Raw genomic sequence first — 21945 nt, forward strand, 5'->3', positions numbered from 1 at the left:
TTTCCCTCATGCCGGCCCCCGCGCTCCGCTCCCTGGGAGGGGCGGCTCCGCCCTCCCCATCCCGCTGCTCGGGGCCAATCGCCGCCCTCCGCCCCGCCTCTGTAACGGCCGCGGAGCGTGTGGCGGGGCTGGAGGCAGAGGCCGCCCAGGGGAGGAGGGTCGGGAAGCGGCCAGGGTACGCGGGGTGGCGGGGCTGGCGGCCGCGAGAACAGCCGGGAGGGGGAGGGAACGTGTTGGGGGAGCTGTGACCGGACTGGGAGGTACCTCCCGCTAGTACAGGTACAGCCATAGCCGGCTCGGCTCGGCTCGGCTCGGCCCGGCCCGGCCCGGCCCGCGGAGTGTATTTCCCATCCTCGCCAGGCCTTGGGCCGCCTGGCCTGACCCCTCCGCGCGTCTGATTAGCGCCCGACCCCCGTCGGCCCAGCTTCTTCCCGTATTGGGCCCAGCAGCTGAGTGAGACAAGGTGGGGGCGGCAAGATCTTGTACTGGACCACTTCTGTCTCCTTCACCGAGAGAAGTTGACCCAGCCAAGGCAGTACCTCCCCCACCTTATCTCGCTAGTATCACCCCTTGTAGCGCGCCAGCAGGTACCAGGCACTTGGTAGAAAGGACTGGAGAGTGTAGCTGCTAGGCAGAGACTCAAAGGAGAGGAGGGAGCATGTACGGCCAAGCTTGAGCACACTCACACAGCCTAGTAGTCTGACAGTTTTTGTTTGGTAAAGGAATAGGGATTTTTAGCCATCTCGCCTGGTAACACAGAGTAAAGGAGGCATTTAACTAGCTGTCCTTGGCCAAAATACCCCGTCCACTGTTGTGTTGTATGCCAGCTGTCTGTCTTGAGGCTCTAGAGTCTGCTGCTATATGTGCATTGGTCTGTATACTATCCTGGATTACATACTGTGGTATCTGTCTACAGTTAAAATGCTTTGGCATCTTTTGTGATGCAAAATCATGATGTCTGGGGCCAAACCTCTTCTGCACAATACCTATAAATGCCATTGTCTAGCAATGAAGGATTGTGCAAAATATGTATTGCAGGGTACAACTCAGTGTTGTTTTCTGACTTTTGTTGTTTTCTCTCCTTTGATACTTGAACAGCTTCCGATCAGAGATCAGTTTGATAATTTAACAATCTGGCAGTGAAAACCAACAACAGAGGAGTAACTTATGACTGAGGTATAGTACTAATTAATCTAAACTCTATATTACACCATAGAATTTATTTATTAAAGTTTATCTGCTGGATGCTCCTTTGTGTTAAAATTTCTGGAATTAGCAAATTGGCAGGCTATAGTGGACAGAACTGTCAAAGATGGTAGGCCCACAATTTGACCTACAGTACTGTTATCGTTTTGCAAAAAATAACCCTAGCCTTTCACCCTAAACAAAAAGCTAAAGTACGTTGCAAACACAGCACATGATAAGCCAAAAAGACTAATAATTTTCCAATATGAACTGCTGCATGTCCATACACCTCCACGTGGTAATTCATTAAAATCCTTCTGGGAATATGTCTACACTGTGAAGATGTCAACAAAACTTCTATCTTTCACGGGTACTTAAACCCCAACCCCACCCCTGGCGAAAGACAAAAATTTTTGCAACGCAAGTGGTAATGTGAATGCGGCTTTGTTGGCAGGAGCACACTCTTGCTGACAAAGCTAATGCCGTTTGCAGGACTGAAAGTATTTTTGTCAGCAAAAGTGCCGACAAAGCGTTTACACACACTGACTTTTAGCAACAAGGCTGTGTCGACACAGCCTTGTCGCTAAAAGCTGTGTAATGTAGACAAGCCCGGGTGTGACTTTCAAGAGGGTTGAACACTCACAACTGCTATTCAGTTCTGAAATCAGGCTCTATCTGTATAAATACAGCCACTATAGTATTTTGTTGCATTCTCTAGCTTCCAAATGAAAATGCAGGCAATTATCACTATAGGAAGGAAGAGAGAAAGCAGTGAGTTTATAGAAATGCCCCTGGCCCACACTATTTGTAGGATTGCTCATAATTGATGTTCTTACTTTTAAATTAAAAGAATTACACTAAATTCTGTTTTGAATGGATGATTTTGGCAAAGATTTTCAAGAATAGAGTCCAGATCTTCAAAGGCATTTAAGCTCCTAACTTCCATTGAAATCAGTACCTAAAATAACAGAACACCACTAGCCGTCACCTTCAGCCCCCAACTAAAACCCCTCCAACGCATTATCAAGGATCTACAACCTATCCTGAAGGATGACTCAATACTCTCACAAATCTTGGGAGACAGGCCAGTCCTTGCCTACAGACAGTCCCCCAACCTGAAGCAAATACTCACCAGCAACCACATACCACACAATAGAACCAGGTTTCAGAGTAACAGCCGTGTTAGTCTGTATTCACAAAAAGAAAAGGAGTACTTGTGGCACCTTAGAGACTAAATAAATTGGTTAGTCTCTAAGGTGCCACAAGTACTCCTTTTCTTTTTACAACAGAACCACTAACCCAGGAACCTATCCTTGCTACAAAGCCCGTTGCCAACTGTGCCCACATATCTATTCAGGGGACACCATCACAGGACCTAATAACATCAGCCACACTATCAGAGGCTCGTTCACCTGCACATCTACCAATGTAATATATGCCATCATGTGCCAGCAATGCCCCTCTGCCATGTACGTTGGTCAAACTGGACAGTCTCTACGTAAAAGAATAAATGGACACAAATCAGATGTCAAGAATTATAACATTCCTAAACCAGTCGGAGAACACTTCAATCTCTCTGGTCACGCGATTACAGACATGAAAGTTGCAATATTACAACAGAAAAACTTCAAATCCAGACTCCAGCGAGAGACTGCTGAATTGGAATTCATTTGCAAATTGGATACAATTAACTTAGGCTTGAATAGAGACTGGGAGTGGCTAAGTCATTATGCAAGGTAACCCATTTCCTCTTGTTTTCCTAACTACCCCCCCCCCAAGATGTTCTTGTTAAACCCTGGATTTGTGCTGGAAATGGCCCACCTTGATTATCATACACATTGTAAGGAGAGTGATCACTTTAGATAAGCTATTACCAGCAGGAGAGTGGGGTGGGGGGAGAGAAAACCTTTTGTAGTGATAAACACCCATTTTTTCATGATTTGTGTGTATAAAAACAAGCATCTTCTTTATTTTCCACAGTATGCATCCAATGACGTGAGCTGTAGCTCACAAAAGCTTATGCTCAAATAAATTGGTTAGTCTCTAAGGTGCCACAAGTACTCCTTTTCTTTTTGCGAATACAGACTAACACGGCTGTTACTCTGAAACCTGGAAATACTTTTGAGGATCTGAACTTCCACTGAAATCAATGGAAGTTAGGAGCCTAAATATCTTTGAGGATCTGGGCCTATGTGCCTAAAGTTAGACTCCTAAAGCCATATTGAATTACCGAAATAAGTGGCTTAATTTTCAGAAGTGCTGAGCAACCAGCATGCCCCACTGATTTCAGATTTTTAAAGTTCTTGGCCTTTTATTAACGGTTCTCTGTAAATTGAATTAAGAAAAATATGCCTGCTTCAAAATTATAGCTTTTAGACCTCAGTGTGAGAAGTTTATAAAAACATTTGGCCTCATCCTGCAGTCCGTTTTGATGTCAATAGGCATTTTGGCCTAAATTTTCAAGAGTGAGTAATTATTTGGAGTACCTCAGTTTTCCCTAAAAGAGCCTGATTTTCTGAGGTAGGGTACTCAGCCCTTTTTGACAATCTGGGCCCTTCTAAGCTGTCGCCCCAAAACTAAGGTGCTCCAGATCACTAACCACTCTTGGAAAATTTAGGTCTTTGCATTCGGAAAGACTGGAGGATTGGGCCAATGGACAGACAAGCACTTGCAACATTTCTGTAAGGTAGAGTGAATCTAGTTCATGTTTTACGTATGCAGAAACACGATCTAACCTAGTATTTTCACAAATTTCCTAAATGGAAAAAGGGTCACTGTGAATCAGTGGTAGAACCATTATTACATCTTTGGAGCTCTTCTGCCTAGGTCTGTGTTTGGTTCATGCAGTGCTTGGTGTGTGCCATATACAAGGCCTGTTGGTTTTTATTTTTAATTTATTTTAGTTTTCCCAGGAATTTGTGAGTATTTATAAAAAATAAAAATTGGTGAAAATTGGTGCAAAAAATTTACATCACAGCTTGCTGGGTAAATATCAGGGTTAATATTGGGGGACGGGAGGACGGAAAAAAAGCAACAGATAGAGAAAAGTGGAAGAGATACAGGAGGTGAAGGAGCCGCCTCCTTATGTTGCCTCTTCCACCCCTTCTGCTTCTGGGCCCATTTTAGAAGCAGAGATGATGCTGAGCCACCATATCTTTCCAGAGTGGGGAGCTGGGTCCAGAGAGTTCTGGCACTACTATTTTGTTAGGACTGGCGTGCTGATCTCTACTCACGCACATACTCGTGTATTTTCTGTACCATTGCCTTTCTTTAATAGACAGCCTTACATTTACACTTAGACTAGTTTACTGTTAACATAAATGCATCTACTTAATATAATGTATTTTCTTAACATAATCAGTATTTTTCCTGTAAAATTCAGGTAAAAAACACATAGGCTTTTGTAAAATCCTGAACATTTTTGGTAAAAACTGAAAACAAAGGGCTTGACCGTATAGCAAGGATTAGAGGGCATTCAGCATATAACTTTTACTTTGTTCGTGTTCAGGTCCCACAAAGTTGTGCATTGTCAAGTAGTGCCCTAGCAGGCTCTATGCTGGTGACTCCAGCACAAAAGTCCGCTGAATCATGGAACTGGAATGCAATAGTGTGTCAGGTAAGTCCTTTTTTAAAAAAAGTAGAATGTGTAAATTTGCAAAGCTTTTCCCCCCCTTTGAAATGTGAATATAGATTGTTTGGGGAGTTAGCCTACAGTATTTAGTATACAGTTTGGTGCATTTTTCTTTACTTCTTGCACATCATCGCTGAAGGTGAACTGAAATCTTTTAAACTGCCAAGAAAGAGCTTAGGTGCTGAGTTCCTTTTATAACTGTGACATGTTGTATTTTGTTGGTTGGCATTAGAAGAAGCATTCCATTGTGCACACAACTAGAGGGAATAGTAGAATTATTGAATACTATTAGATAACTCTCAGAATTCAGAGTCTTATCTCTTCTATCTCTCTTCCCATCTGTAGCAGGAGCAAGCAGAATGGGAAAAAGTAAACAAATTATTAGTGCGACATGGCTTAAAACCTGTGTGCCTTGCTAAACCAAGAAACAGCAGAAGTCTGTCAGGTAATGAAGTGCTGTTCTCTAGTAACTCTTATTATTTAAAAATATTAAACTTAAGTTCATAAATCGTCTTTTGATTTAACCTTCTATTTCCAGTGTTTATGGAGGTGCAAGTTGCCACTACTTTTATCACTGTCTTGTCTATCTTAAATGTCTACAGATATGATTGTTTTAGATAAGCACTCTTCACTGGGGATAAGACTTGCATTGAAAACACTGGTGGAAGACACTGAACGACAACAGAAAATGATGCATGGCCTTATAGAGGCTAATCGCCAGCTTAGGTAAGACTTACTGTCAGTGAAAAGGAGTTTTTCACAAATGTGAAAATGTGTGCAAGAGGCACACTTTCTTAAAAATTTCCAAACCATTAGTTCAACTTTCCTTTTTCTGAGTTTTGGAGTTTTTATCCTCACTTAAGTCCAAATCCTTAGTTCTTTTGTATGGGACATGTGGGATTTATGGGTCATGGTGGTACCAGATCAGCTGCTTTGCCATTACAGCTGCTGCTTCTGTAGTCCCCTTACTCGGGGTTCTGGCCAATGGAGCTGGCCTTCCTCACTACCCTACTTGCATGGGCTGCTACTGAGAGTCCCCTTGTGCCATGTCTTTGTACTTCCTCCAGAAGTACCAGTATTTCACTACATTACTGAAGTCAGTTTATTATAAATGAAGGTAGGGCTCCATTTTTTTTTTTTAATTAGGGATGATATACGCCAGGAGAGAGGTCGAGCATGTCGACAGGAACAACGAGCCAAAGAGTTGGAAAATGTTGTGGAGAACATCAAATCCAAAATTTGTCAGCTGGAAGATGAGTGTATAGCTAAAGTTTGCCAGCAACAGAATGAAGTGAAAGAACTTCAGAAAGATCAGCAAGCTTCACAGGTGCTTCTAACAGTAACTATTTGGGGACTCAAACCACAAATGCTTTTGACTGGTTTAAAGGGCTTTTGAAATATTTTCAGTGATCAAAATAACAGATGTGAAAGTTTTATGGAGTTTAAGGTCAGAAGGGACCACCAGATCATCTAGTCTGACCTCTTGTATATCACAGGCCACCAGCACTACCCATCACCCTTGCACTAAACCCAGCAGTCACTGCAAATTGTTATACTGTTGTATTTATGGCTTTGAACCCCCATACAATTCTTTGAAGAGTAGGGTTGTAATAAAGAATAAAATTACCCCTCTTGCCCCACTTCTCCCACCTATTCACTACATGTAGACCGCAAGAACTTAGATTTTGTGAAACAATTGTAGTTTGCCAACTCTGTATCTTGTTTTACACGCAATGTGCCATACTCCTTTTAGAATTTTCTTATCACGTGTTTGCAGACAAAGTACCATCACCAAAATGAAAAGTTGCATGAACAGGAAGAGACTATTGCACATTTGCAGAAGGAGCTCCAGAAGGTTGGGATGGAAGAGCAGCAGCGCGTTGCCACACAGAACAAAATGTTCTGCCAGTTTTGCAAGCGAGCCCCAAAGTCTCTTTTGGATCAGCAGTAAGCAACTCTTTACCACCATGGTCATAAGTGCGAGTCTGATAATATTCTATGTAAAATGAGGAAACCATTTTTAAATAGCTATTCATTATAGTATTGGGTAGAAAGCATGGCCAGTTTAGAAATTACATGTCCTTTTTACATATCTGTATAATAATTATTTAAGTATAATAAAACTGAGTTGGGTGAGTAGTTTCATAGAGAAGAACAAAAATTACAGACTTTGTACGCTAGGTGGAAGCAAAGGGAAGAAAGTGACACACTTTCCATAATGAATAGAGTTCTAAATGGAGACATGTGTAAAGTATACTACTATATAGGTTGATCCTATTCTGTATTTCTAAAAATTAGGATTTAAGCCTTTTTTTTTTTTTTTTTTTTTTTTTTTTTAAAGAAAGCAGTCTCTGCAGCCTATCCATAAACATCCAAGGCAGTTTGTGGAGGTCGCCTAGACTGTTGCCTTCACAGAGGCTTATGTGAATTCCATAGAAATTCAATTGGCAAGCTCTGTACTCCTTGACTTCCTTGTTAATGTTGGATGAGCAGGGGTGAGGCAGTTCCTCAGGTTGACTGTTTGTTGGGAGAATTGTTCAATAATTGTGCCTTGCTATTTCTTTTAGTAGATAAGACAGCCTTTCATCTCCAGTTCGTGTCTGGTTTCTTTTTAAAGGAGTGTCCATAGGCTAGCTGGCACTTGTATGATCAGAATCCCCCCTATTAGGGTACTCCAGTCCTAGGGCTTGAGGAACTTCGTCAGGCTGTTAGCCCTGGTGGGGGGGATCTATTTGCAATCTGTTAGTATGTGAGGTGCTCCTTACTGCCACAGATTTGGCTTTTAACTCTGCACAGCGAGCCAACCTTCTTTTGAATGGTTACCAATTTCAGCCTGGTACAGGGCTAGCACCTCTGGTTTGCATAGCCTAGAAAGTTATGGCTGTTTTGTGCTGCGTTCATTGAACTGATATAAGCAAGAAATGGCACAGACAGGAAATTTGGGATATAAGCAATTGTATCAAGCGATTTTTGGTCACAATATTTTGATTACTATATTTTAAAATTACACAGAATAATTGCTTGTGGAATATTTTTAAAGTTTAAAATATGTTTCTTTCCTCCTTCAGGTTTCTTAGTCTAATTGATTATTATGAATCTCAAATTAATCAAATGAAAAAGGAACTAAGGTAGGATTAATCCTTTCATTAGTAACATGTTGAATTTATGGTATATAAAGTTACATTACATACTTTTCCGATTGAAGTCCGATAGGAATTTTCCCCTGGACTTCAGTGGGAAGGCTCTAAGGGTCTCAGCATCCTTAGCTACTACTGAAACCATAGACATTGAGGGAGCTCAGCACCTCTTGAGAGGCACTGAGCACCTTTCAGGGTTTACCCCTAATTGAAAATTAAAGTGGTTAAATGATACATATGTGTTCCAGAAATTACTAGCATGTTAGAAGCAGCAAGAGACTATAATGGCCTTCAGGTTTAGATACTATGCCCTGATTCTCATCAGCATCCATTGTAATGGAAGAGTGAATGAAGAGTGAAAGATGCACCACCTTTTCAGGTCCTAGATCATGGAGAGGTCTGGCAACCAGCTTTGTTCATGGCATAAGATAGAGTGGCCCAGAGATTACTCCAGCTTTTGTATCTGGCTGCCCATAGTCAGGAGGCCATTCTGCAGTCAGGAAGTGCAGAGCATATATATGCCCCAGCTCTGCTGCTTTTTCCTCTGGCTGTTTCCCCCTGCGAGGGTCCAGGAGATAGAACTGCTATGCTGGGGAGTTCTAGCTGGTAGTACAAAACATCCAGCATGTAACTGACCCAATCATCTGAGATGATCTGCTTGGAAATTGAGCAGTGTAATCTGCTTGCATTGGGCTTCCCTCTAGTTGTTCCAGGGCGTTTGATTCAGTAAATGAAATGCAGCCTGAGAGAAATTAAGAGGAGTGTGTGGTCTGAGAACGGAATGCTGTTCTGCTTTTCATTTTTTATTTGTGGTCACATCATTTAGTTTAACTTCTGTTGGTTAAGCAATTTATTCATGTGTATTGAATTTCAGTAAGATGGAGTTTGTTTATTTTCCCTCTTCTCCACCCAAAGCAGATATAAAAAAGATACAGATCATGTACAAGGAGAAGGAAAAAGCAAAGAAGAATTCTTAAATCTAGATGCCACACCTAACTATAGAGCACTGCTTACGGTATGGAACTGCTAGATATTAATAAATTCAGATGTTAAGACAATGGTTACACGTGGGGAAAAAATAAGTACTTGTTCTGTATTTATTTGATTTTATTCTTCTACTCCCACTCTTGTTGTCTGGGATTGTATGCTCCTGGGTTTGTTATTGTCTTAGCTTTTTATTCACATATCATCTAGCACAATGAGTTCTCTATCTTAACTAAGGTTTCTAGGTGCTATCATAATATACATATTACAATATCCTCTTGATTTTACAGTTTTATAGATGTAAAAGTGCACAGACCAGTTAGATGGGTGCTTTGATTATGTATTGATTGAAAAAATAAAGATGCAGTCTGTATTGCAGTCTTTCCAGGATCAGCTCATTGAGACAAAAGCCAGGAATGAACAACTTATGTGTGAAAATACAGATCTCAAGAAAGATCTGGAAACAAGGTGAGAAGTGGAAATTTGTCTTTGGCAAAAGACATTTCAACAGACTTTACAGCTTTACAAGAAAAGAAACAAACACCATCATGATGCACCAGCAATTGTACAAATATACCAAGAAATCTGCTATTAAAAACAATGCATGGACTTATCTAAGATGCTGCAGCAGTAGTTTGCTTTAAGCTTTAAAAAGAACCATCAGTTACTGCATTGAGCATCCTGTCTGATAGTCCTCCCCTATTGGGTACTTGCCCTTCATTTAGTGGTCAGAGGCAGAGGAACTGAAGCCATTCGCACACGTGGGAACCTGAGACCCCCTTGATGAGCTGACTGCCAGAAGCAGCTTGTAAGAATGGGATCTCTACACTAGTAGCATTGTTACTGCTGAGGCCCATTCTGCACTAGAAGAGGTTTGCTGGTATAGCTCTACAAGCAAATCCTCCTAGTGTATACACAACTAATAGCAATAAAAGCGCTTTTATACCAGCAAATCCCCCAAAACCCTATGTAAACAGTCTTCTTGTGGATACAGAAATACTACAAAATGAATCATACTCCCAATAGACGTTGCTGTACTAGCAAGCGTTTCCAGTATAACCCTGACTTACAGGTAGACATCAGTAAAGTAAGATGTATAATAAAATATTTTCTTTCCAACAGACCAACTTCACAGGACTTAAAACTTTGCAAGCAGCAAGTGAAGAAATTGGAGAAAATGCTAAAGAAAAATATCAGGTAAGTATATTTAACTTTGAAACACATAGTAATGAATGTTTACATTCTCTGGTCTTTTAAAAGTGAAGGTGTTGTACTGTGTACAATTTATACGCTGGCTCATGAACCTGTTCCACGTTGTCATTCATGAGACTGTGGTTTATGACCAATATTTTGCTGTACATATGGAGAAATCTGATGAATCTCTGAAATGATGGGATGACATCCAAAGAAGAGAGCTGACAGTTCAGCTCTGGGCCCCATCTACCCTAGGTTTAAAACAATGTTGTTTCCATTGGTTTTGAACATAGTTTCAGACAACATGAGAAAGGTGCCAAACCATTCTGGTGTTTTTGGGAAGTTTACAAACTGTTCCAGCTATCTAGGCTAGGGTACTATTTCTAACCCAATTAGGTCACATCCACAATGGTTGAATAAGCTGTTAGATACAATTTTTGTTGCAACCTTTTTAAGCAAGAGTTTTAAAAGTTAGAAACCTCGCATAGCTGGAGGAGGTTTTTGTCTGTAGCCTCATTTGACCAGATGTTTTCTCAAAAAGTAATCCTGTTTTTGCGCGCACGTTTGTGTATATGTGGAGTGCCATCTGCGCACCTAGTTATGCAGAACTTGGAAGACACAAAGCTTATATACACAACTTCAGGGTGTGAACTTCCAGAGATATGCAACGTTTTCTCATCTGTTAATTTTAATATATAATGTGGGTGGTGGATTTATACTGACAGGCTTCTCAGAATAAGTGCATCCTGAGGAGAGGTTGTTTGCCTCACGCAGTAAGAAAAAGAAGGTGTTCAGGAGGCAGTATGTAAGGAAGGCACTCTAATACTGTATCAAAGAGTGCTATAAAAATGTTCAAATGCCTATAAAAACTGAAGACCAAATTCTGTGGTCCCTACACAAGTAAAATTCTCATTAATTTCAATTAATTGACCACTGTAAGAACTGCAAGAATTTTTCCATTAAAGGTGGGGACAGCTTGCAAAGAGTAGGTGTGCATCTGAATTTAGAAAGGGATGGCAGTGGAGAAGTAGACTGGAATAAAATTGTGTAGTACCTTGAAGGTTAAGAGCAGAAACTTCTGAGGTTAGATGATGATACTTGAGTTTAGTAGTGTCTTACTCCTCAAATACTTGATGTCTCTGGGATTTATTGTATAGTCAGATACTGCTCAACATAATGAGGGTAACACAGTCTAGCCCTTGCTAATTCATGCTAAACATAGTTTAAATTTGGTGGTTGCTAGGACAGTTTCATCCTTGGGTACTCTTATGTTGTATAATACTGGGCATATTGACCTTGCACCATCTAATTACAACTGGGGAATAGTGTGTTAGTGAGTTCAGCGTCAGCTTTTACATTTGAATTTTCATAAGTTTAGGGTTTAGGGCACAACTTTTAACTTTAAAACTTTCTATTTAAGATGATCTGATTTCAGTAATATGATGCAAATGAAAAAAGTGCATGTATAAGGCAGTCTGTGTAACTATAAGGAGACTAAAAAAGATAGAGATTTTAGCTGTAAATGCCAGTGTATTTTTCCTCTACTCAGGTTGAAACTAAATGCTGCTTTGAGAGACCTTGTATGAAATGCTGTATTTGTTTTGCATGTAGATCATATGGGATTATTAGTGGAGAAAAGATAAAAGAAAACAATGAATCTGAGAGTATGACAGGAGAAGATCAGCTACAAGCAGGTTGCAGGAGATACTTACAGGTATAGATACACATTTCAAGTGCGTTGTGTTCAATTATAGCTAACTGTTCTATAATGAAACAAAAGACTAATCTCATATAACTATTTAAACTTAAGCATGTAGTGTTGTGATTCAGAGTTTTCATATGTAGTCCCATGCCTCATAGTGTCTAATAGCATTTTTGCACTAAGGATAAGGCTATTCAGCACGAACCTATTATAGTGTAAATTACCACATCAGATTGCAAGGAGGCAGAGAATGAATTGACAGAGCACAGAAGTGACAGTGCCTGAAACTCTTTCCCGGACAGAAGGCCTGCTCATCTCAATGCCCTTTGAAATACTTATGCTCCATGTTAAGGGCTTAAGAGGTGTGGAGGGACTGAAGTTGTTCCTCTGTACTGTGGGAAACTTCTTCCTACAAAAAATATAGTGGGTTAGCTAAACATGAACTCGGGGGTAACAGTGTAATGAGGGATGAGTGTTACTGTGACATGCAAGGTGAGGTATGTTTGCATTTTTGTATTTATTATGGTAGTGTCTTGGATCCCTAGTCATGGACCAGGATCCATTGCGCTAGGCTGGTGGTGGGCAACCTGCAGCCCATCAGGGTAATCTGCTGGAGAGCCGCAAAACGGTGTTTATATTGACCGTCCGCAGGCACAGCTGGCTGCAGCTCCCAGTGGCCGCGGTTTGCTGTTCCCGGCCACTGGGTGCTGCAGGCAGCCGTGCCTGCGGACGGTCAATGTAAACACTGTCTCGCGGCCTGCCAGCAGATTACCCTGACGGGCTGCAGGTTGCCCACCATTGCGCTAGGCACTGTGCAAACACAGAACAAATATGTGGTTCCTGTCCCCAAAGAACTTACAATCTAAGTAAGCATTCTGACTTTCCCCTCTCCCCATCCGGACAAGGAAGTGCCGGCACAGTGCTCCTTTCACAGGTTTAGCTCCTGCTGTTTTGCCTGCTGCTTGGCACAAGTAGGAGACAAAAAGAAGCATCTTAAGACATTTTTCACAGTTTCAAGCCCTTTACAAGTGAAGTTCCATTTGAACGCATGAAAATCGCTCTGACAGAAAATTGTGAAAGGCCCAAGATGGTACCACCATCTATGGCTTCTGTAACTTCCAGAGAAGTACACTTCATACCATCTACACAACCACTTATCCAGTGGCTGTCAATCAAATGCTGCAAATGTTTCTGAATAACTCAAATAGTGATTGGTAATGTCTAGCTACTGTAAAGAACAGAATTATCAGACACATAGATGAACATGGTATGTTGGGGAAGAGTCAACATGGCTTTTTTTTAAGGAAAAATCATGCCTCACCAATCTATTAGAATTATTTGAGGGGTCAATGAGCATTTGGATAAGGGTGATCCAGTTGAGATAGTATACTTGAAAGCCTTTGACAAGGTCCCACCCCAAAGGCTCTTAAACAAAGTAAGCAGTTACAGGATAAGAGGGAAGGTCCTCATGGATCAATAACTAGTTAAAATATAGGAAACAAAGGGTAGGAATAAATAGTCAGTTTTCACAGTGGAAAGAGGTAAATAGTGGGGTCCCCCAAGAATCTGTACTGGGACCAGTGCTGTTCAAAATATTCATGAATGATCTGGAAAAGGGGCATAAAGAGTGAGGTGGCAAAGTTTGCAGACAATACAAAATTACTCAAGATAGTTAAGTCCAAAGCTGACTGCAAAGAGTTACAAAGTTGAGACACAGTCAACCTATGGAACTTTTGCCAGCGGATGTTGTAAAGCCAAAGGTATAACTGGGTTCAAAAAACAATTAGATAAATTCATGGAGGATAGGTCCAACAATGGCTATTACCCATGATGGTCAGGGATGCAACCCCATGCTGTGTGTGTCCCTAAACCGCCGACTGCCAGAAGCTGTGTTTGGACAATGGGATGGATCACCTGATAATTGCCTGTTCTGTTCATTCCCTCTGAAGCATCTGGCACCAACCACTGTTGGAAGACAAGATACTGGGCTAGATGGACATTGGTCTGACTCAGTATGGCCGTTCTTATGTTCTTATGTAGCTTTGCTTGGCCATTGGTGATGCATTCCATCACTTGGTAACACCAAAGGCAAGCAGTAATGCTCTAGAACAGGGCTGATGTGTTCGCCGTTAGTCAGCAACATTGCTATTACTGCTCCCTTTTTCTTTCCCAGCCTGTTTGGCAGTCATTACTCGATAAACCTCACTATTCTGTACCAGTGACCTATCTTTACCTCCTCCCCCATTTGTGTGGATTAGCGAGGTTCTCATGTTCACTTGAACAAACATAAAATGCTGCGTGTAAGTGCCATGAAAACAATTTCCAAAGGAAACAAGTGGTTATGTGCAATGGAATAGCATGTAAAAATTCTGGCTAAAATTTGCACATTTCATTGGTTGAATTTAAGTATGTATAACAGCAGATGTTGAGATGTGTTGTAATGCATACCAAACCTCCGTGAGTGAGGCTCTGTCCTTTGTGTACACCTGTTTTGAGGGCCTGCAAAATAACTTTTTGAAGCTTGTCTTGTAAGATTTTCTCTAGTCCTCTCTTGTGAAGTATGCACACTTTTTTTTTTTTTTTTTTTTTTTCTGTTAATGAGCATTTTAGTAAGTGGCTTGTAAATGGTGATGTGACTGACTAGATCATTGTCTTTAAATCAGTTACATAGATTAGTATTGAAGTATACAGATACACATTCACACTGTACAGTAGTAACTATTGAAACTATGATATAATTTCCTGGGCTAAATAACAGCATTGTGTTAATTATTTGAGTAATAAAAACATTTCTTTGGTTTTAAAGGTGCTGTCCAGGATTGATTCTGTTATAAGTAGTCCAAGAGCTCCTCTGGTAATATATAAGTGGAGTAAAGGGCCAGTCCAAAATTACATGAAAGAAAATGGACAAGAATGTGGTTTTGAGCACCTTCCTCCTACAGTGGAAATGTGGGCAGACCAGCTAATGTCCCTAAAGGTAATAAATTATTGTACTTCGCTTTGCATTCCTTAACAGGTGACCATCCCTTTTTTTCCATGTTCTACGTTAACATATGTAGCTTCCAAATCTATTATGGCTTAATTTTATTTTTAAAAAATTCTCATGTTATTATTCCAGTAACTTCGTTTACGTACCCTTTTAAAATGTTGTATCCCAGCTACAGCTAGGTGATTTTTTTTTTTTTTAATGGAAATTTGGTGACACTGAAGAACTTTACAAATTCATGTCTTTTGCCAGATGGTTCATGGAAAACCCCTTTTTCCAAAACAACTTAAAATCAAAATGTTTTGTTTCATTTCAAAAGTGGTTTCAGTTCTTCAGTTTGTAACAACTTTTTGTTTGAAAATTTCTTGTAGTTTTTTTTTTAAAATTCATTTGTGTAAAAATGGTCAAAATTGAAACAAAGATTTTCATTTGACCTGAAACTAATTTCAGAAAGTTTAAAAAAATTACCAATGAATTGAAAAAATTAATTATTAACCAAGCTATAATCCTGTGGGATGGAAAAGGACTAAATATCTTCCTCCACCCAAATATTGTATCAGACAACACATTTGTATTACTCGTTAAGTAGTTTAAGAGTCCCTGGAAAAAATCATAGGATTTATATTCTGTGTATTTTATGTTCTAGTGTTCTCTCTTTTCCTTCTTGCCAGACTGTTGGCTTTTTGATGTAAATGAAGATTTTATGTTTTAATCCAATCCCACTGTAACAAACTGCTATCTGTTAACAAAATGATATCAACTACACTTTTTAAAAAAAAAATCACATGCACAGAGAACAGTGATGATTTACTTGAGTCTGAGAATAAACAAAGAGCTTCTGTTCACTGGTTTCATGGAAACTAAATCTACAATCTGTACCCCTGGATTATGCATTTTGCATTAAATCAATCTACCTAATTCTTATTTATAAAAGTATTAATTGCCTGGTATTCTACTTTATTAAGACTTGTGCCTTATTTAACTGTTAAATTGTTTGTTGTTAAAGGACTTGCATAGGTCCCTGAGAAAGCTATCTCTGGAGTTGGTGCCCTGGCACACTGTAGATACACATAACACTGAAAGCATTCGAGTTGAAGACCTACAATTCATAGTAGATACAATCTTGGAAGAAGTAGAAAATAAGGAAAAGGTAAGTTTTCAGAAGTTAAATGTTTTCCATATCAAAAGCTACTCTGAAATTCCTATTTGTATTCCTTGTATATTGATTAGAGTTGTGCATCTGGAAGCCTGTACAAGGTTTTGGAGCAAGATGCATGAAAATAAGTATTATGGCAAAAACTATTAACATAATTAATTAATATATTAATAGTTTAATCCCAGGTGTAACTCTGTTTAAATCAAAGGAATTAGACAAGGGATGGATTTGTCTTAAGACGTGTAATCATCGTTTCTTCTCTTCCCTTATTTTGTCTATTTCTAAATCAGCAAAGAGAATCCTTAAATATATTCCCCAAACCATTAAAAAAGAACATTATTGGACATTTCTGGCTAGGAACTTTTAAAGTATATCTTTTGTCTGAATAAATTCATTCCTAATGTTCCTTTCATAAGAGAAGTCTATTTTTCTTCAGAGCCTAGTTTAAATATGTTCCATGGCTTAAAGGGTATTGTTAACTTTCTCTAACAAGTTATTTTTTGTGCTTGTTACAGAATGGCCAGATGCCTTCGTTACAAACACTGTATGCAATTGTGTCTCACTTCCAAAAGTTGTTTGATGTGAGTTCTCTGAATGGAGTTTATCCACGAATGAATGAAGTTTACACAAAGCTTGGAGAAATGACCAATGCTATGAGAAACCTGCACGAGCTCTTAGAACTAGGTAAGGACTTACTGCTTTTCACTTAGTCACTTTACAAGTAACTAAAAGTTGGTTGAGAAGAAGTTGGTCTTGACATAGAGAAGAGGATGCACTAGCTGTGTTGTGAAATGAGTAGTCAGTCAGTCACAAGGGTTTGTGAGAAGAAAAATAAAAACATGGCACAGCCACCACCCATTAGTCTGAAGAGGGGAAGCTCATCTGTTATGGATCGAAAGGATCGGTGCTATGCCACAGCTTTTTAACAGTCTCTTGGAGGAACCCTTCAGTGTGCCAGACCCCCAAGGAGTCCCATTCTTCCTTCAGGGTAAGCATCACTGCCTCCTAGACTCAAGGCTCTGGGCTCCAGCTCACCATTAGCTCTGCCCAGTGAGTCTAATTGAAATAGGCTCCCTGTAGAGACTTGTACAGAGACTAATGCTCCTCAGCAAATATTTACAGTGATACCCAAGCAGCTTTTTCAAAATAGTAGGATTTATTAGTCAACTGGAACACAGCATGGAAAGTCATTCGGTTAACATAAAGACATAAAGGTAAAAGCATAGTCCATTCTGGTCAAGCCAGAGCAAACCACCAGTTAAGTTGTAGCAGATTCCATCTTAGGCTCTGTCTCTTTCTGACCTTTTTAGTCATCCCCGTGAGAGAACAGCCAGCCTCTTCCAGAACCAGAAGTCTGCACTTATCGTTTGCTAGTCACATCCCAGCCCTTTGTTCTCGAGCTGGAGTCTCTCCTTGGTTTCTCTGCCGAGTGTGTCAGTTCATGAGTCATTGGTGCTTGCATTGTCTCTCTGGATCTCATGTTGATCTGGATTGATTTCAACCACTTCCTTAATGACTTTTCGTTCCACCCAGACAGCCAGGTGACACACACACCTGTGCAGGAGCAATGTTAACCCCCACTGGAGAGCAGTGCAAAGTATAGAAGGAAACTGAGGCACACACAGGCTTTGAAAAACATACAGAAAATTCCTGCTTTGTCACACCATCTGTGTGATTGTTGTTTGACCTGCAGCACTCTGTGACTGGGAAGAGGTGGTGATTGAATAATGAAGGAAAGCAAAGCGAGGAAGCTTTTGGTTTTTTCAAAATATTTAATTTAAAACAATAACATTTTATATTACATCTATCTATTGACCCTCTGATTGTTATACTTGTACATTTTACTCCTTTCTCTACGTGAAGGGCATAGTCTAAAAAGACAATTTTCATCTGCATTTGGAGATCTTCTAGCACGTATTGAGTGTTACTACAACTTAAATAACTGAATCTGTCCCCTTAAGAACAGCCATTCTCATGCTGTTGTAGACATCTTTTATGACTCTCCTCAGTGACTTTGCTTTTCCATGCCCAATTTTCAGTCTTTCAAGAGCTTGCTTAACCTTTTTTCTTCCTTGTACTATTTTTTACAAAAAATTAGAATGTCAAAAATGGATCTATCCGACTCAAGAGAACCTACTCAGTTACTCCCAGAAGGGAATAACTACCTTGCTTACTGGTTTTTGTGTGATCATGGACTAGCTGCTGCAAGAGTCTTTCCCAGCACACTTCCCATTTGACTTACCAGTGTGGACTAGCTGTTTGACTGCTCTGGGGGTGCATATGTAAATCAGTCAGAGTAAAATACTGATCAGCCATTATATTGGGAAACAAAGGTCAGTTGTGTAGCCTGTGTTTTAGAGGCAAAATAGATGGTTGTGGTCATTGCCTCTGGCAATTTTGGGTAGCCATGGAGTTTGCCTTATTTCATCATTAATACATAGGAAGGAAGGACCTTCGGTGACTGAAGGAATTAATGTTACAGTGAGTGACTGGGAAAAATGGAGCTTTCTTCTGTCAGATCCTTGCTGCAGTTAGAAGACTTAATAGCTCAGCACACTTTATTCTTTAGACTGAATTTGACACCTTTGCAACAGAAATGCTTTCTGAGCCATTAAGAGATTCCTCACTCTAAAACAGCCGTACTGATCACCATGTTTTCAGCTAATAAAGTGAAGAATTGCAAGTTCTACAGCTGGAGTATCCAGAAAGAGGTGTGAAAAGGTTAGTGAAAGCAGGGATACTAAATTGCTTTGTGCGTAGAATACAGTACTTCCATGTTGTTGCTATTTTGGAAGCTATGACACCTGTGTTCTTTCCAGATCATTCAGCCCCACCCGCTGTACTGGTGAACACTGTTGGAAAGCTATGTAAGGTAATTAATGAAAATGTGACTGGACAGGTAGAGCAGCTGCTGGGGACCCAAGACATCCAAAGGTATTTGGGCTTTTATAACAGGTGTAATAACACATGATTGAGTTATGAGAACTGGTTAGGATTACTTTATAACTTTCAGCATCACCATTTTAAACTCTTACACAAATGGACTGGAGAACTTGCCTCAGGAAAATGTTTCCAGGCTGCACTGGGGGGGGACCTAAAAATTAAGGCTAAAGTCAAGATCTAAAGTTTCTGCTTTACTTGAGAATATAGTCGGTTTAAACCAATATCCTATTAAAGTTGTGAATTTTACAAGGGAGACAAAAAACAAATATTGCATGTGTGACATAGGAAGAACTATTATTACAGTGGAAACATCTTAATGGGATACTCATTGGGAAACTGGTTGGTTGAGTTAATTGAATTGATCAGGCCTGTAAATACTTTCTAAAACTTCTTTTCTAGTTCATAATGTTTTCACTTGTGAAAAATGTGCATAGCTTTGGGGCTTGTCTATGTGATTGAACCCCGAGTGGGAAAGAACGTTACAGGAGGCAGCTGCAGGTAGATAATGGTACATCAGGCTTTCCTCTTTACCTCCAGGACATTCAGTGAAAATGAAAGGTATCAAAGTTAACTGAAAGAAATCCTTTCATGCAGTGTACAAGTAGCCTGTGAAACTCACTGGCTCAAGGTATAATTGGAGAAAGGAGTTTAAACAGGATATTTATATAGATAACAGGAACAGCCAGAGTCAGTAGTAGTCCCCTACTGCAAGATTTCTTGCACCTTCCTCTGAAATAGCTGGTACTAGTCCCTGTCAGACAATATACTGGATTATATATACAGACCACTGCTCCAATCCAATCCTGTAAAGCAAGAGTAGGGAAACCTTTTTTTCTATTGGGGCCACTGACCCGCAGGAAAAAAAAATCAGCTGTGGGCCCCACAGAGCTCCACAGGGGGGGTGGAGGCTTGGGGCTTCCCCTGCAGCAGGGCAAGCCAGTGTTCACCGCTCCAGCCGTGTAGGGACGCATGGAGGCTCAGGACTTCCATCCTGCAGCAGGGAGACTTGCCGTGGGCCGGATGAAATGAAGCAGCAGGCTGCAGGTTCCCCACCCCTATTGTAAAGAACAAAGCCATGTCTCTTACAGAAACTTCTTCCTTGGTTATGGCAAAACAGAATAAGTTTGCATGGTTCCTTTGTCTAAGTCATTTGTGCAGGACTATAGACTTAAAATTACAATTGACTCATTTCAGTATCATCAACAAATTGGAAGAACATGAAGACTTCTTTCCAGTATTTCAGGCACTTATTCAAGATTTACTTTGTATTTTAGGTAAGTCATTTTTACAAAATGGTTTCAGCCAGAATTTCCTCAACCCAAAATGACTTTCAGTGGAAACTTTAATGTGTTGTATGTGTACATAGTCATGGTGTTGTTAGGCCTTAATTCCAAAGTGAGGGAGTGGGGCGAGTGATGGTCTGCCTCCACATCTCCCATTATTACTAGCTTGCTATGTATTGCTTGTTGTAGGGCACTAGAATGGGGAGCCTCGGAGCGGGTGGGATAGAACAAATTGATCCTGGATCTTAACTATGAGGTTTGTAGTGAAGACATGCTATGTATACAGCCAGAGTTAACATGGGAGCTAAGGGAAACATAACAGCCTCCCACCACCCATCTGGCCCAAGTTTAGTGATGCTTTCATCCCAGACTAGCTGGCTTATCTAGAGCTGTGGGCTGCTAACCTACCCATGCTGAGGTGAGGAGAGACTAAGCCACTCACATGCTGATTGTCCTACAAGTCCCCGCCCCCATGTGCCCAGAAACTTATTAGGACAGAATCTGAGGCAGTAAGTGGAACTGTTCTTAGAAGTGTTAGTGACATAGGTTGAGTGCGCTTCCCTTTCCCAACCCATTCTTGGATCATGCCTTCCTGAGTGAGAATTGCTGTTAAAGTATATAGTGAGTCAGGCAGAAGAGATCTGTTTGTCACTTAACTGAAGGTGGGTGAAGAATTTAGTCACACACATGTGCAGCATTATTAGCTATCAAGCACCTGATTTCTGGTTGAAGAGTTTAGATGAAAATGTGTAGCTTCTTGCTAGTTATGTAAATAAGGGCTTACAGCTTGGCTGAGAGGTGCATACTGCAAATGGCTCCATGGTGCATTTCTACTTGTTTTTAGAGGGTCACAGCCAGTTTGAAAAACCTTTTTGATTGTTACACCTACTGTGATTAAACTTTTTTCCTTAAGATTTTATTTATGCGCAGTAGGAATCAGTTTGAGGGTACACACACTTCCCCAGGCTTTGCAGCATGATATAATAGGAGTAGCACTGCTGAAACTGATTAGGCAACATGCAGCAGCTGGATGCAGGGAAAAAGTGGGCCTGACCATGACTTGTTGCTCTCAACTTCAGGAGTAGATGAGATGGGTTTGCACTAGCAATCTAAAGTCCTTGATTGTAGGCTAGCATTGAAAGACCTTGACTTGACAGCCCATCACTCGAGAGAACTTAAATTTTAGATTAGAACTATCAAGGTTTTATTCTCTGAAATAGGACATTACTAACATTTCTAACACTGAAGCTAAAACTTCAACTTGTAGGCCATATCACTTTCTGTATGTGTGTGTCACTCCTGTGCTCTTAACTTGTTTTCAGAAATCAGTAATCTGGATGACATTGTACCTGCTGTGCACAGTCTGAAATTGCTAGCTCGATGAAGATTTTAAATGTGTAAAACTCAGCTGTAAGTAAGACTAACAATTAATACATTTACAGCTACCTCCACCTTGTTTGATCTTAATGTACAGTTTTATAATGTTTTGACTAAAATAAAAGTTCAGTAAAATCTTTTCTCTGTTGCACTTTGTCTATGAGCAGGTTAGGGAAGAGATCATGGTTCTGAAAAAAGAAGGAACAGAAAACAGCTTCAGACCATCCCTGGCTGGATTGGGTAAACTATTAATCCTTTGGCTTCTAGATCTGTTGTAAACTCCAGTACTGCATGTAGAACTATGCTGTAGAGGTTTACTCAAAAGTACAACTAACCACTTCACACCAATCACTGCAGAAAATACTGT

The 21945-nt window shown here is 40.3% G+C and overlaps 1 protein-coding gene across 3 annotated transcripts; it reads left to right on the forward strand.

Annotated features, from left to right (window-relative positions):
* The first annotated feature begins 79 nt into the window (after positions 1-79).
* Positions 80-21718, forward strand: CEP70 (centrosomal protein 70). Of its 3 annotated transcripts, none has more exons than XM_077830557.1 (18): positions 80-175; positions 1099-1176; positions 4694-4801; positions 5162-5261; positions 5419-5542; positions 5963-6143; positions 6594-6763; positions 7885-7944; positions 8869-8968; positions 9299-9405; positions 10060-10134; positions 11743-11845; positions 14640-14810; positions 15826-15969; positions 16491-16659; positions 18795-18909; positions 20113-20192; positions 21524-21718. In XM_077830557.1, the coding sequence occupies exons 2-18, from the start codon at positions 1168-1170 to the stop codon at positions 21583-21585; spliced, it is 1878 nt and encodes a 625-aa protein (XP_077686683.1). In that variant the 5' UTR covers positions 80-175; positions 1099-1167; the 3' UTR covers positions 21586-21718. The 3 variants fall into 3 exon arrangements, with proteins under 3 accessions (XP_077686683.1, XP_077686684.1, XP_077686685.1); XM_077830558.1 differs by having other exon boundaries at positions 81-175; positions 8872-8968; XM_077830559.1 differs by having other exon boundaries at positions 81-175; positions 8872-8968; positions 9317-9405.
* The last annotated feature ends 227 nt before the right edge of the window (positions 21719-21945 follow it).

The sequence above is a fragment of the Eretmochelys imbricata genome, chromosome 11 (assembly GCF_965152235.1).
Source record: "Eretmochelys imbricata isolate rEreImb1 chromosome 11, rEreImb1.hap1, whole genome shotgun sequence".
In the NCBI taxonomy this organism is placed as follows: Eukaryota; Metazoa; Chordata; order Testudines; family Cheloniidae; genus Eretmochelys; species Eretmochelys imbricata.